This window comes from Lithobates pipiens, unplaced genomic scaffold (genome assembly GCF_037356315.1).
Source record: "Lithobates pipiens isolate NorthernLeopardFrog02 unplaced genomic scaffold, aLitPip1_a1.2 Scaffold_16, whole genome shotgun sequence".
NCBI classification, from domain to species: domain Eukaryota; kingdom Metazoa; phylum Chordata; class Amphibia; order Anura; family Ranidae; genus Lithobates; species Lithobates pipiens.
In genome coordinates this window covers 205,535,267-205,550,536 of record NW_027507748.1, presented here as the reverse complement: position 1 = coordinate 205,550,536, position 15,270 = coordinate 205,535,267, and the positions used below count along the sequence as shown (strand labels likewise).

The following is a 15,270-nucleotide window of genomic DNA, read 5'->3' as shown; positions in this document are numbered from 1 at the left end:
ATACTGTGGGCGGGATAAATCATAATGAGAATGAAGGCAGCATAATTGCAGAGTGTGCAGAGGATTTTGTATGGGCTCTGCACCCCGACGTGTTTCGGAACATATGTAACAGGTGGGGTACTCCAGACGTAGATCTGTTTGCATCCAGGTTCAACAAGAAACTGGACAAGTTTGTGTCAAGGACAAGAGATACACTTGCTCAGGGGTCAGATGCTCTGACAGTTCCCTTGGATCAGTACAATCTGATCTATGCCTTCCCCCCGAGTCCGCTTCTGTTGCAGTTCCTGGGAAGAGTCAAGAGGGAGACAAAATCAGTCCTTTTGGTAGCCCCGGCCTGGCCCAGGCAACCATGGTACGCAGAGATCATGAAGTTGGCAGTAGGCAGGCCATGGGTCCTCCCTCTTCGGCCAGATCTGCTCTCACAGGGTCCAATTTACCATCCTGGTTTACACAGTCTAAATTTGACGGTTTGGCTGCTGAGACCCACATTCTGAGAGACCGTGGCCTTTCGGGGCCAGTCCTTTATACTCTGGTCAATGCCAGAAAGCCGGCCTCCAGGCTTATTTATTACAAAATCTGGAGTGCATTTGTTTCCTGGTGTGAACTCAGGAAATGGCATCCTAGAAAGTATGTCATTAGTAGGATCTTGGCTTTTCTTCAGTCAGGCCTAGAAATTAATTTGGCCATAAGCACTATCAAGGTGCAGATTTCGGCCCTATCAGTGTTTTTTCAGAAGCCACTTGCATCGCATTCCCTGGTGCGGGCTTTCATCCAGGGGGCCATGCGGATAAGACCGCGAGTCAAACCTCCGGTATGCCCATGGGATCTGAATTTGGTTCTCTCGGCTTTGCAGGGGGCAACCATTTGAACCTTTGCATCTGGCTTCATTAGTTCTCCTGACTAAAAAATTGGTTTTCTTGGTAGCCATATCCACGGCTAGAAGAGTTTCAGAGCTAGCAGCTCTTTCCAGCAAGGAGCCGTATCTAATTATTCATAAGGACCGGGTGGTCATGCGTCCCAACAGGTCCTTTCTACCTAAGGTGGTTTCGGGATTCCATTTGAATCAAGACGTAATCCTACCATCCTTTTTTCCGGACCCACAGTCCGCAGAAGAAGAATCTTTGCACACTTTGGATGTGGTTAGAGCAATCAGTATATATCTTCAAGCAACTGCTCAGATAAGGAAAATTGATTGCTTGTTTATTTTGCCGGAAGGGCCAGGCGGCGTCAAAATCCACTCTCTCAAGGTGGATTTCTCAAGCCAATAGTGTTAAAGGGAAGATCCCTCCTTTTCGGGTGAAAGCGCACTCTACTAGGGCTGTAAGTGCTTCTTGGGCAGTGCATCATCAGGCCTCCCTGGCTCAGATCTGTAAGGCTGCAACTTGGTCATCAGTCCACACATTCACCAGATTCTATCAGGTGGATGTCAGAGGGCAAGAGGATATCGCCTTCGGGCGCAGTGTACTGCAGGCTACAGTTTAGGTCCTCCGGTCCCTGGCAGTCTATAATTATGATCTGTGTCTCCCTCCCCTCAATCTGAGCATTGCTTTGGGACATCCCACTATGTAATGAAGCTCCTGTGTCCCGTGATGTATGATCAAGAAAATGGGATTTTTATATACAGCTTACCTGTAAAATCATTTTCTTGAGAGTACATCACGGGACACAGGGCTCCTGCCCCTCTTGGGTTTTACGTGGTTTCTTATTGCTTTGCTACAAAACTGAGGTGCCTCCCATATGGGAGGGGTTATATAGGGGAGGAATTCTCCTTAATTGGGGTTAACCAGTGTCCAATCACCAGAGGTGCCTATATAACCCACTATGTAATGAAGCTCCTGTGTCCCGTGATGTTCAAGAAATATATTTATACATATATTGTAGTTGGCTTTTTTTTTTTCAAAATCCCAGGGAGCGCCATATTACCCCATCCTTTGCTGTGTTATGAACTTATTAATATCTTAACCACTGACAACAAAAGTGAGTACACCCCTAAAAGAAGATGTCCAAATTGGGCCCAAAGTGTCAATATTTTGTGTGGCTACCATTATTTCCAGCACTGCCTTAACGCTCTTGGGCATGGAGTTCACCGGAGCTTCACAGGTTGCCACTGGAGTCCTCTTCCACTCCTCCATGACGACATCACTGAGCTGGTGGATGTTAGAGACCTTGCGCTCCTCCACCTTCCGTTTGAGGATGCCCCAGAGATGCTAAATAGAGTTTAGGTCTGGAGACATGCTTGGTCAGTCCATCACCTTTACCCTCAGCTTCCTTAGCAAGGCAGTGATCATCTTGGACGTGTGTTTGGGGTCGTTATCATGTTGGAATAATCCCCTGTTGCCCAGTCTCCATAGGGAGGGGATCATGCTCTGCTTCAGTATGTCACAGTACATTTTGGCATTCATGGTTTCCTAAATGAACTGTAACATGACACTCCCACCATCATACTTGATTGTAGGCAAGACACACTTGTCTTTGTACTCCTCACCTGCTTGCCACCAAACACGCTTGTCACCATCTGAACCAAATAAGTTTATCTTGGTCTCATCAGACCACGGGTCATGGTTCCAGTAATCCATGTCCTTAGTCTGCTTGTCTTCAGCAAACTGTTTGCGGCCTTTTTTGTGCATCATCTTTATAAGAGGCTTCCTTCTGGGACCACAGCCATGCAGACCAATTTGATGCAGTGTGCGGTGTATGGTCTGAGCACTGACAGGCTGACCCCCCACCCCTTCAACCTCTGCAGCAATGCTGGCAGTGCTCTTACGTCTATTTCTCTGGATATGACGCGGAGCACACGCACTCAACTTCTTTGGTCGACCATGGCGAGGCCTGATCTAAATGAAACCTGTCCTGTCCCGTATGGTCTTGGCCATCATGCTGCAGCTCAGTTTCAGGGTTTTGGCAATCTTCTTATAGCCTAGGTCATCTTTATGTAGAGCAATAATTCTTCTTTTTTTCAGATCCTCAGAGAGTTCTTTGCCATGAGGTGCCATGTTGAACTTCCAGTAACCAGTATGAGAGAGTGAGAGCGATAATAAAAAATTTAACACACCTGTACCCCATTCACAACTGAGTAACACCAATGAATCACATGACATCGGGGATGGAAAATGGCTTATTGAGCCCAATTTGGAAATTTTCACTTAGGGGTGTACTCACTTTTGTTGTCAGTGGTTTAGACATTAATGGCTGTGTGTTGAGTTATGTTGAGGGGGCAGCAAATTTACACTGTTATACAACCTGTACACTCACTACTTTACATTGTAGAAAAATGTAATTTCTTCAGTGTTGTCACATGAAAAGATATAATAAAATATTTATATTTACAAACACACACACAATATATGCGCCTTCCTGCACTACACTCCAAACTTGACAATGGAGAGTACACAGTCCTAAAACAGGTAGCCACACCCACAAACGCATCAGCGTATGACATCACCAACTGAGACCAGAACCTCCAGCTGCTTCACTACACCACCTTTCATTCCACCCTGGCTAACCCTACTGCCGCCTGGATTCTAGCAGATTCCTGGAATCACTCTGCATACACCAGCCGCTTCACTGGTGAACTCTGCCAATCGGCTCTGTTCCTTTTGGGTTCCTTGTCCTCTTCCAGTTGGGACTGAAGGATGATGTTCACTGCTGTCTTTCCTGTATCTTGCATTGAGTGCATACATGCTTTTTTTTGGCATTAATAATTAAGCTACACTTAGATGGTGGCAACCTCTTCTTTTTTGTTTGACTCCAGCTCTTTTAGGTTCTTTTGGAGAAGGTCTAGGCAGTTATGTCTCAGAATTTAGGTTTTGTGGTTTCACAGACCTATTGCAATTGCTCTTTCATGTGACTCCCATGTTTTTAAGAAATATAAGCAGACTTAAACCCTCTATCTCCTTAACACTTAAAGTGTTACTAAAGCCTGGGCACGGCATTCACTATATCTGGTCTCCCACAGTACACAGAACATGGAGATGCAATTATTTTAGTAAATATAAACTGCTAAATACATTTTCTCATCAGCAGTTAGAGCAGTCTCGTGACTTCCATCAGTGTCCAGCCAAGCCCCGGGTTAAAGCTTGTAGGTGGAGTTTTATGACTGTTCTATGAGACTGTGGGACCATTGACCCTCTGTTTGGACAGTGTTGATTGGTCCTGTGCTGATCACATGCCCTCTCCCAAGAAAAAAAAAACTCTCTAGCAATGCACACCAAACTGAGCATATGCAGCCTAACTTTATAAACTGTTATTAGGAAATTATCAAGGGACAGTGGAAGAAGGGGAGGATCAGAGAAACCAGGATCAAACAGCCTTTTTACACAATGTGGAGGATTAACCTCTTAGGTTCCACAGTAAGTATGACAAGCATGCTTTAATGCATATACAGACTGATTTTACTGTTGTGGGTTTAGTAACACTTTAAAGTCTTATACTCTGTATGTGGAAAACTACATAGGTCACCTTTAAGAGATGGCTTAGAGTGATTATTGAGATAATGGGAAATGTATAAATGACGGGATTAATATGAATCGTTTTATACCTTATACAAAAATCTCTTTTTATACTATGATCATTTCTGATGTGGTTTATGTGGAGAGTAGACTATGGGATAGTTTTCACATTCCTTTATTATGAATTCTTTCAAGTCAGGGGCTTATCAAAACTTTTGTGACCAAACCAAAGTTCTATTATGCAACGATTCACTATAACTTAACTTTTTTGCATTTTAAAATGATTTTAACAGTTTCTGCTAGAGTTTGTGTTTCCTTTTTATTTCATAGAAGAGTAGGGGCAGAAAAAACACTGTGGTTCATCAAGCTGGGCCATTGTTTTTTTGTCGGAGTATAGATCTTTGTTTGTCCCACTGTTTGAATACACTTATGCCCTGTACACACGACCAGTTTTCCTGTCGGAATAAACTCTGAAGGTTTTTCCAACGGAGTTCCAACGGAATTCCATTGAAACTGTCTTGCGTACACACGATCACACTAAAGTCCAATCGTCAAGAATGCGGTGACATACAACGAGTACGACATGACTAGAAAATAGGAAGTTCAATAGCCAATATCTTCCGTCTCGTACTTGCTTCAGAGCATGTGTCGTTTTTGGTCAGTCGGAACAGCATACAGATGAGCGGTTTTCCCGATAGGAATTGGTTCCGTCAGAAATATTCCTATTTCTAGGTCCGCCAGCATTTTCTAAAGAAATGTCCAATGAGGCATACACACGATCGGAATATACGATGAAAAACTTTCGTCTGACTTTTTCTGTCAGACATTCCACTCGTATGTACGCGGCATTATTATTTACTGACTCACTACCTTTGCTGGAAGTTCATTCCAAGCATCCGCTACTCTTCTGATAAAATAATACTTTTTAAGATTCGTTTTAAATGTTCCCCTGATAGTTTGAGGTCATATCCATGTGTTCTTGATTTTAGTTTCATATTGAAAATACTGCCCTGCTGAACCCTATTCACACCCTTAATGTATTTAAAAGGTTTTATCATGTCTCCCCTTTCCTTAAAACTGTAGATATTAACTTCCTGAAAACTCCCTTTATCCCCCAGTACTTTGTTCTTATCTCTGGACTTAGAATAGGGATTTGGGAGTTGTGTCCCCAACCAGAACTACCAGGAAAGGAGAGCGTGCGGACTATCACGGTACAAGTTGAAAATTTATTGAAAATTGAATATAAATAATTGTATAAACAGATATATAAAAATATACGTCAATGTATTCATACATAGAAACAATTAATCAATAAAACAAACAGGTACATATGGTGGGGTATTTCGACTTGTTTCGCTATGACATAGCTTCTTCAAGAAATACACAACATACATCTGAAAGAGATATAAACATATGATATAATAGCATTGATATTAAAGAAAAAGTGTATTTTTTGAAAATAATGTATAATGAAAAATAATAAAAAGTAATATAAAAAAGGAGGGGGGGAATAAGGGTAACAAACCAAATATCAAACAGCTTCTTACCCCACTTTCAGCACCATCAGGGTAAACAGAACACCCAGTAGAGCCTCCCGTGGCGACTGGGGGAGGTCATTAATAGACAAAGGGCCAGTGCCTGGATAGAAAAATAATGTATTGAGTTGCCAAGTATGTAAAAATCATAAAAATTAATTAGTTGTAGGTCTCGCCATAATATAAAATGGCAAGAGCTATAAGAAATGACCAACTCCACACCGAGTGTGTGGGATAATGTGAAGGGTGTGAGGGACATAGGCTGTTTGGGAGACAGGCAACCAACCTTTAGGTGAATATATTGTGGATAGGGAAAAGGACAATGGGGTGGTGATGAAAGAGGGGGAGGACGTGGAGTGTGGGAGAGACAGAACAAAGTGAAAAAAGGAGGAAAAAGGGAAAAGGGGGGGGAGAAAATGGAGAGGCGGTGGGGGGCAGGAAGAAAGGAGGGAAAAAGGGGGGAGAGGAAAGGAGGGGGTGAGAAGAAAGAGGCAAGGGAAGGGAAGGTGGAAGGGAGTGAGAAGGGGAGGGGAATTAGGTAAAAAAACGGAGAACAGGATCATTGGGAAAAAGGGAGGGGGGAAAGGGGGAGGTGGGAAATTTTAATAATGTAGTAAAAAATAAATATTGAGCAGCAAAGCAAACCAAGGAGGGGACAAAGGGAAATGGATGGGAACGGGGAAACAAAAATAGGACTATAAAGAGGGGACATGGGGAAAAACAGATGAGGTGAGGGAATGGAGGAGTGGAGAGCATAGTGCAGAGTGAGTGGTGACTAAGACTGTTGCAAAAACGCAACAGAAATTTAAACCAAACCAATGTGCAAATTAAGAAAAAAACATCTTGAAAGAGCATACGTGTCAAAGTAGAAAATGAGAGACGTATAAGGTGCTGGAGTAAATTAAGTGAAGGGAGTGAAAACCCAGAATGTATAGGCCAATATAAACAAGAAATACCTATTGGGCAATGATATCAAGAGTAGATATTTCACCCGGAGGAGAGGGTTACTGAAGGTATCCGGATGGTTAAAAGAAACCACCTGAACAAACCAGCCTGGATCTCACAGAGGACTGGTAGCCCCGAGATAAAGCCAAAAGGGGAAATGGTAATGGAAATAGCAACCTAAGATATTAATATAAACAAAGGCTGCATTAGTAGACATTTAAGATAATCATACATGGTTGTATAACCACCAGCTAAAAAGTAGCAAGGCAGGAGCACAGAGCTTACCATCTGTAAAGGCTGTAGTAGATATCCTCCGGGTCACTACTGACCTGCCTGATAAGCGGGAACACCCGCCTATATGTTCCTCCTAACCCCGTTAATAGACGCCGGCGCCGCGTCATCAGCGCACAGCGTCACGGGGTCAAGGGTCCCGCAGAGCGTGCGTGAACACACCGCATGCGCTCCCGAGCATAAAAGAACCCGCAGTGTGCATGCGTGAAGCCAATGCGCGTGCCTGCGCACATGCCCTATAGCCCAGCAGATGCTCGGGCCAGGACGTGTGCAAGGGGAAAGGAGACCCAAAAGGAAAGGGAATGAGGTCTCTATAACCCCCAGGGACCCTACCAATCGCCGCACAGGTAAACACCAGGAGCCTGACGCCAGTGAAGGCACCAAAAGTGGGGAAACAAAAAACAGAAGCTGCACAAAATACATTATATAGATCCATAAAAATTTCAGGTTACAAATTATACAGAATATATACAGATCATTTTACATTTAATGTAACAGTAAAAAAATTTGTGACAATAAAGAGGAATTACATAGTTCCTCAAAGGTGCACACATCAAGGCAGAGATTCATGGAAGAAGAGTGCATACCTGCAGGCCTATCAATCCATGAAGATACTCGGAATTAAGAGCAAAGATTAACATAAGATCAATAAAATGAATCAAGAAAATGTAACAGAGGCAAATGAAATTCTACTTGAAAATATGGGCAAGACAGCCAGGTAGCCCAGACAGAGAGGTGTTTATTTTTATTTTTTATAAAAAAGGTTTGAAGGAGTTAACTTTGTTGAGGCCAGATGGCACCATGATGTCTAGTCTTTCAATCTAAAGGGCTTCCCTTTGTAATATTATTTTGTCTCGGTTACCTCCCCTGACATCAGGGGGTACCACTTCTAGTGCCACAAACTTGGCCGTTTGGAGGTCAAATTTAAGATAAAGGCCAATGTGTTGGCCGATAGTTGTCAGTTTCCCATTTGTGGAATGGTACAACTGATCACCCACTCTCTGCCTGAGCTCCCTAACAGTCTTGCCCACATAAAAGGCTCCACAATTGCAAAGCATCAGGTAAACAACACCCGAGGTGCCACAATGTGCTTATATATGGAGCGTATAAAGCTCTCCGTTTGGGAGCCTACCAGTGGCGCCAGATAGAATTCAAGGACAAAGGGGCATTGGCCACAAGGGAAAGTACCCCGGCAGTGGTCCATCTCTGGACTTGTTCTATCCTTTCAATATTTAAAATAAAGAGCTGAAATAACACTACTAACGCCAGGAAAAAGCGGGTGTAAAAAAGCCCTGTGTGTATGGGGACTAAAGGTTGAATTTTAGCTGCATCGCTACTTCTAAGAGCCTACATCAAGTCAAACTCTTTTTTATTTTGCTTTGAAGAGACTTGAGAATAATAAAAAAAAATGTTTTAAAACAAGTTGTAAAGGCAGAAGGTTTTTTTTCATATTAAAGCAGAGGTCCACCCTAAAGTGGACCTTCTGCTCATTGGAACCCTCCCCCCCTCCGGCGCCACAATTGGCACCTTTCAGGGGGAGGGGGGTGCAGGTACCTGTACAGTACAGGTATCTGCACCCACTTCCAGCGTAGATTCTGCAGAAGGTACGCCCCTTTCCACAGAATCTACACCCCTTTCCGAAGGTCCCCCGCTGCCTGCTGGGAAACACAGAGACAAACACAGAGAGACAGCGGGGACCATCCTTATTGCACAGCGCGACTCGCGCATGCGCAGTAGGGAACCGGGAAATGAAGCCAAAAGGCTCCACTTCCTGATTCCCATACCCAAGATGGCGGCGGCAGCACCCGAGAGACGATCGAGAGATCAGCTTCGGATGCCGACATCGCGGGCGCGCTGGGCGGGTAAGTGTCATTATTTTAAAAGTCAGCAGCTGCAGTAATTGTAGCTGCTGGCTTTAAAAAAAAAAAAAAACGGCGGACTCCCGGCGGACTCCCGCTTTAATGCATTCTATGCATTAAAATAAAAAAAAAACCTTCTGTGTGTAGCAGCACCACCAATTACCTATCTGATCTCCTTCTCTCTCCACCAATGTCCACGATCCTCTCAGCCATCCAGTACCCTCCTGATTGGCTAAGACAGAGTAGCGGCGCTATTGGCTCCAGCATCTGTCGATCAAAGTCAGTCAGCCAATCGGGGGGGGGGGGGGCAGGTCAGGGATTCCATGTCTGAATGGATACACAGAGCTCTGACTCAGCTGGGGTGACAACCTGTAACAAGCTGCTGGCTGTGAGTGAGGGGCTAGGAGCAGCAAAGAGGGACCCGAGAAGAGGAGGATATGGGCTGCTCTGTGCAAAATAAACTGCACAGAGGAAGTAAGTATAACATGTTTATTTTTTTTAAGCGTGCCTTTACAACCACTTTAAGCTTTTTTGCTGTCTATTGAAGAGATTTTAGCTTTCTTCCTGTGCCTGAAGAAGCAGGGCAAAAAAAAAAGAAGAGCCATTTTCATTAGAAAAGGAGACACATGCAATAATAGTAACCTGACAAAGATTTCTTCGTCAGGATATTATTTTATTTTATTTTACTATTTTATTTTATTATTTGTCAGGTTATTGTCTTTCAAAGGTTACAAAACTTTCCCCTATTTACAGCAGTGTTTTGTTGCAGCCTGCATCCTCACTGGAGAGACTTCCTATTATATAAGCATTTGGTTTCCAGTGTTTTTGATTTCTTGATCACTGTAGGGACATCATTCTAGAAATTACAGAAGATTACCGGTTGGTTGCAATGGATTGCACATCAGTATTGTTTTGCCTTACTGAATAATCTTGATTAGATTTTTTATAGAATTCACATACAATAGAATTACTTTGCTGTCAGTATTGTTAATTTATCTGCATCCTAATGCATTATTGACTTTGTTTTTCAGAAAAATCAGGCAGAGACAGAAACATTGAAGAAACCGATTTATTTAGCTGCTTATCATCTGACTGTCCACCAATATTATCATCTTGCTCCAACATAACTGAGAGGCAGAATCTTATTTTGGTGTGCAAAAACATTCTCCCATATTTATTATCAGGGAAGTTTCCTCATTCCACTCAGCAAGAAATCGACAAGTTTATTGGAGTCTGTTCAGACAATCTCATCAACGACCTGGAGGCATGGAAAATATCTGAGAAACTAATGAACATCTTGAGGCCATGGAGAGCATGTGATCCACGGTTTGCATACAGATATCCAGAGTGTAAATATAGTTGACACTACTTGCTAAGCAAGATGTGTTATATGGTATAGTACAAAGTGTGATTTTGGAAGCAGTACAAGTAACAACATGGGCAATTTATACGTTGAGTCACTGTAAGTTTTCTATAGTACATAAGGTAGAGGATTTGGATTTAACAGGGGTAAAGCAACAGATTTTCTTTAAAGACTGGCCCATCAACATGTTATATTAAACTTTCCTTTTCTTCCACTATACTTCAATTGGCTAGTAGGATCAAGGAGAATTGCCCTATACTTCTGAGCATAGGGAGTAGGGATGGGCCAAACACCCCCCCCCCCCCCCCCGGTTCGGTTTGCACCAGAACATGCGAACAGGCAAAAAATTTGTGCGCACATACAAACCCTATTAAAGTCCATGGGACAAGAACATGAAAAATCAAAAGTGCTAATTTTAAATGCTTAAATGCAAGTTATTGCCATAAAAAATGTATGGGGGCCTGGGTACTGCCCTAGGGGACATGTATCAATGCATTCTTTTTTTTTTTAAACAATCGTTTTTTCAAGAGCAGTAATTTTTATGATGCTTAAAGTGAAACAATAAAAATGATAATAAAAAATATTCCTTTAAATATTGTGTCTGGGGGGGGGGGGGTCCCTCAGTCTGCCTCTAAAGTGGTGCATCTGTTCAACTTGTAGAACCGTGCTGCAGCAATAATGGCATTTCTAAAGGAAAAAATGTAATTCAAACTTGCGCGCAGATGTAATGTATTGCTGGAACCCAGCAATATAGATGAAAAATCTATGAAAAAAATGGCGTGGGGTCTATACTAGGTCCTTCGGTTCTGGTATGGATTTTAAGGTGACATTTTTAAAACAATTGGCGTGGGGTCACCCCTAAAATCCATACCTGACCCTTATTCGAGCATGCAGCCTGGAGGTCAGCATAGGGGGGAGAAAAGCAAGTGACCCCCCTTCTGAACCATACCAGGCCACATGCCCTCAACATGGGGGGGTGGGAGCTTTGTGGCGGGGGGGTAGGGGTTCTGTGCCCCCCACCCCAAAGCACCTTGTCCCAGTCTGCCCGCGGGTGGCTTATCAGAATGTGGCCCCCGGATTAAGGGGGCCTCCAGATCCCGGTCCCCCCTATGTGAATGGGTATCGGGTACATTTCAACCCTACCCATTCACCAAAAAAAGTGCCAAAAAGTAAAAACCACACAGTTTTGACAACTCCTTTATTAAAAAAGAAAAAAAAAGTGTCCCACAATGTAAATGCTTCGCCAATCACGCCGCCCGATGGACCCAAAACATAGAAAAAAATGCTTTCATGGGAGGCCTTCCATTGAGTGCTGTCTTTTTGCTTGGACAGCTCTTATATAGGCAATGGCGGCGCCACCCGCTAATGTAACGGGATGACCCCACCTCCTCTGACTTCACATGACGTGGGGTGCTGGGTCACTCGGTTACATCACTGGGTGGCCCCGCCAATACTAATATAAACAGCTGTCAAAGCAAAAAGACAGCAGTTGCCAAAAGGCCACCCATGGAGGTGGAGCTTTTTTCTATTTTTCGGATCTGTCGGGTGGCGTGACTGAAGATGGTTGGAGATCACGGGACACTTTTTTTCCTTTTTAATAAAGGAATTGTCAAAAACTGTCTGTTGTGGTTTGTTACTTTTTGACACTTTTTTTGGTGAATGGGTAGGGGTACAATTTACCCGATACCTATTCACATAGGGGGGCGGGATCTGGTGGCCCCCTTGTTAAAGGGGGCTTCCAAATTCCGATAAACTTCCCGCTCACAGACTCTGACAACCACCAGCCAGGGTTATTGGGAAGAGAACTTCGGTATGGGTTTTGAGGACCCCACATCATTTATTTCTATTTTGGCGTGGCGTTTTCCTTAAAATCTATGCCAGACCCAACGGGCCTGGTATGGATTTTGGGGGGGGCACGCTGTTTTTTTTTTTTTTTACATATATAATACTCTGACTTCACTATATACTCTGCAATGTATTTTATACACACACATATATATATATTTTTATATTTTGAAAATATTTTATTATATTTTTTCATGTGACAACACTGACAAAATGACACTTTGCTACAATGTAAAGTAGTGAGTTTACAGCTTCTATAACAGTGTAAATTTGCTGTCCCATCAAAATAACTCAACACACAGCCATTAAAGTCTAAACCACTGGCAACAAAAGTACACCCCTAAGTGAAAATGTCCAAATCGGGCCCAAAGTATCAATATTTTGAGTGGCCACCATTATTTTCCAGCATTGCCTTAATGCTCTTGGGCATGGAGTTCACCAGAGCTTCACAGGTTGCCAGTGGAGTCCTCTTCCACTCCTCCATGATGACATCACAGAGCTGGTGGATGTTAGAGACCTTGCGCTCCTCCACCTTCCATTTGAGGATTCTCCACAGATGCTCAATAGGGTTTAGGTCCGGAGATATGCTTGGACGGTCCATCACCTTTACCCTCAGCTTCTTTAGTAAGGCAGTGGTCACCTTGGAGGTGTGTTTGGGGTCGTTATCATGTTGGAATACTGCCTGTGGTCCAGTCTCTGAAAGGAGAGGAGTATGCTCTGCTTCAGTATGTCACAGTACATGTTGGCCACACTTCTGACACTCTTAAGGTGTTCTGCAATAACCCTTCCCCCAGGAACTCTCACAGGGAACTTGTGTTCTGTTAATCCCTCATTGCAGATATTGGTTTCCTGTATTGGCTCTGTCATCCAGTGTTTCATACGGAGGCTCCCTGAACACCTAAAGGGTTGCGGGAGACCTATTTCCCAAACGCCAGGCGAGACTGTTCTTTTGGCAGTCATCGCCCTCTGGTAAGCAGGCAATCTATATATTATTTGTGGTGAAGAGGACGCACATTGCAATTGCATGCTGTTGAAGATAGATCACGGAGATCATTATTATTCACCTATTGTGTGGACACTTTATATATTTTTTTCTCACCATTGTTTCTAATGGGACTCTGCATTCGTTTTCTTTTTTTTGTTCACCAATTTTTTTCTTTTTTGATTATTGAATTGCATTCATTATTCACGGATAAATTAATTATGTTATTCAGTCACGGGTTTGTTATTAGCGCTGCATCTATTTTTGTTTTTATATTTGTGTAAGAGGTACTTGGTACTGGACTTTTTTGGTGCTGGCTACTTATATTATACTATATATTTCACCTTGGTTATAGCGCAGCGTTTGCCGGAGGGCTTTTTGAACATTCACTATATATGGCTACCATGTAAGCAGCAGCCTTATATAGTGTGGGGCGCGGACTTACCGCCTGAGCCATGATTGGCCAAAGGCACCCTGCCTTTGGCCAATCATGGCTCTCACAGTATATCCCCCTGTGATTGGCCAATGCATGCAGGTCTGATGCATGATTATGCCAGTCAGAAGCCGTCAATGCACTGTGATCTCGCAGGTGAACTTGCTGCAAGTGCTCCATATGTTTGTTCTACAAACAAACTAACAGCTGATGTCCGAGCCCATCCCTAGAGCTTACACCCTCAGTGACCAGCATTTTAGTACATGTGGTCCCAATGTGTTGTAATGTTTAGTACATGTAGGTTGCCATTCATTCAAAATAGCAGAAAAGAGGAAAGGTCTGGTGTCGCCAGTGATACACCTCCATCCCTATACATAGCAAAAACAGAGGATCGCCCTGGGACTTTAAGTGAGGTGGTCACAGTAGGCCAAAATAACAGCAGTAAATACAGTAAAACCATTTACTCAAGAAGTAATGTACATACATGCATGATGGTAGACAGTAGCATAGCCAATAAAATATTACACGTGATAAACGTAACATTGATACATGTAGATATCATACAGTAGGCACAGGCATCAAAGTAACCCGAAACGTTTTGTGAGACGTAGCTCGCATCCTCAGGGGTAGATGCATGTGTGATCTAAATTGAACACAAAGATATGTGTGACACAGTGATAGATATTGAAGCAAATGGTGAAAGGGGATCAGGGGTATGGACCCCCATACTTAACAATCTGCAGAGCCAAACTGCCAAATTGCTGTATCCCAAGAGGTGACAGCAATAAGTGTATGGCATGGGAGCTGAGGGGGAGAGACTGATCAAAACCATCACCATGGCATGGGTGGGAGTGTTTAACCCTGAAGGTCTCACATAGTTAATTTGTAAATGTCAGCTGTAACATAAATTTTGGTGAATCGATATCGCAGATGGATGCAAAGTGGACATACAAATTGTATAACTGAGCATATAAATATATATGTATATGCACCAACCTAATGATGGAGCAGGACATGGAGACCCAGGGGTAGATATGAGGGAATGTGGGAAAAGTGCAGAAACCAAAAAAGGATATCTAGGAAAACAATCCCTAGAGCAAAAGGGAAGGAATGGTTACGATATGTGTCAACAAAATATGTTTATATGTATGAGACAGACCCAATGTCAGGCATGAAAGTGCTGGAGTATAAGAAATGAGTGTACCTGTGTAGAATAATAACTGCCAACCGCAGAATCAGCTGTCCCAAGTGAAGTGAAAAACAAGGAATGAGGCAATCCCACCATATCCGCCCTCCAATTTTGTTTGGTCTCTCCCCCTCAGCTCCCATGCCATACACTTGTCACTTCCTTGGGATACAGCAATTTGGCACTTGGGCTCAGCAGATTGGTTAGTATGGGGTTCCATACCCCGATTCCCCTTCACCATTTGCTTCAATATCTATCACTGTGCCACACATATCTTTGCGTTCAATTTAGATACATCACACATGCATCTATCTCTGAGAAACGAGATATGCCTTGCGAAACACACCGGGTAAATTTGATGCCTGTGCCTATTGCATGATATC

The 15,270-nt window shown here is 43.2% G+C and overlaps 1 protein-coding gene across 1 annotated transcript in view; it reads left to right on the top strand.

Annotated features, from left to right (window-relative positions):
• Positions 1–11,006, top strand: part of DIPK2B (divergent protein kinase domain 2B) — a 154,667-nt gene extending 143,661 nt beyond the window's left edge. Inside the window, exon 5 of the mRNA XM_077480930.1 lies at positions 10,110–11,006. Within this exon, the coding sequence (XP_077337056.1) occupies positions 10,110–10,441 (332 nt within the window). The 3' untranslated portion in view covers positions 10,442–11,006. The remainder of the gene's footprint in view (positions 1–10,109) is intronic.
• The last annotated feature ends 4,264 nt before the right edge of the window (positions 11,007–15,270 follow it).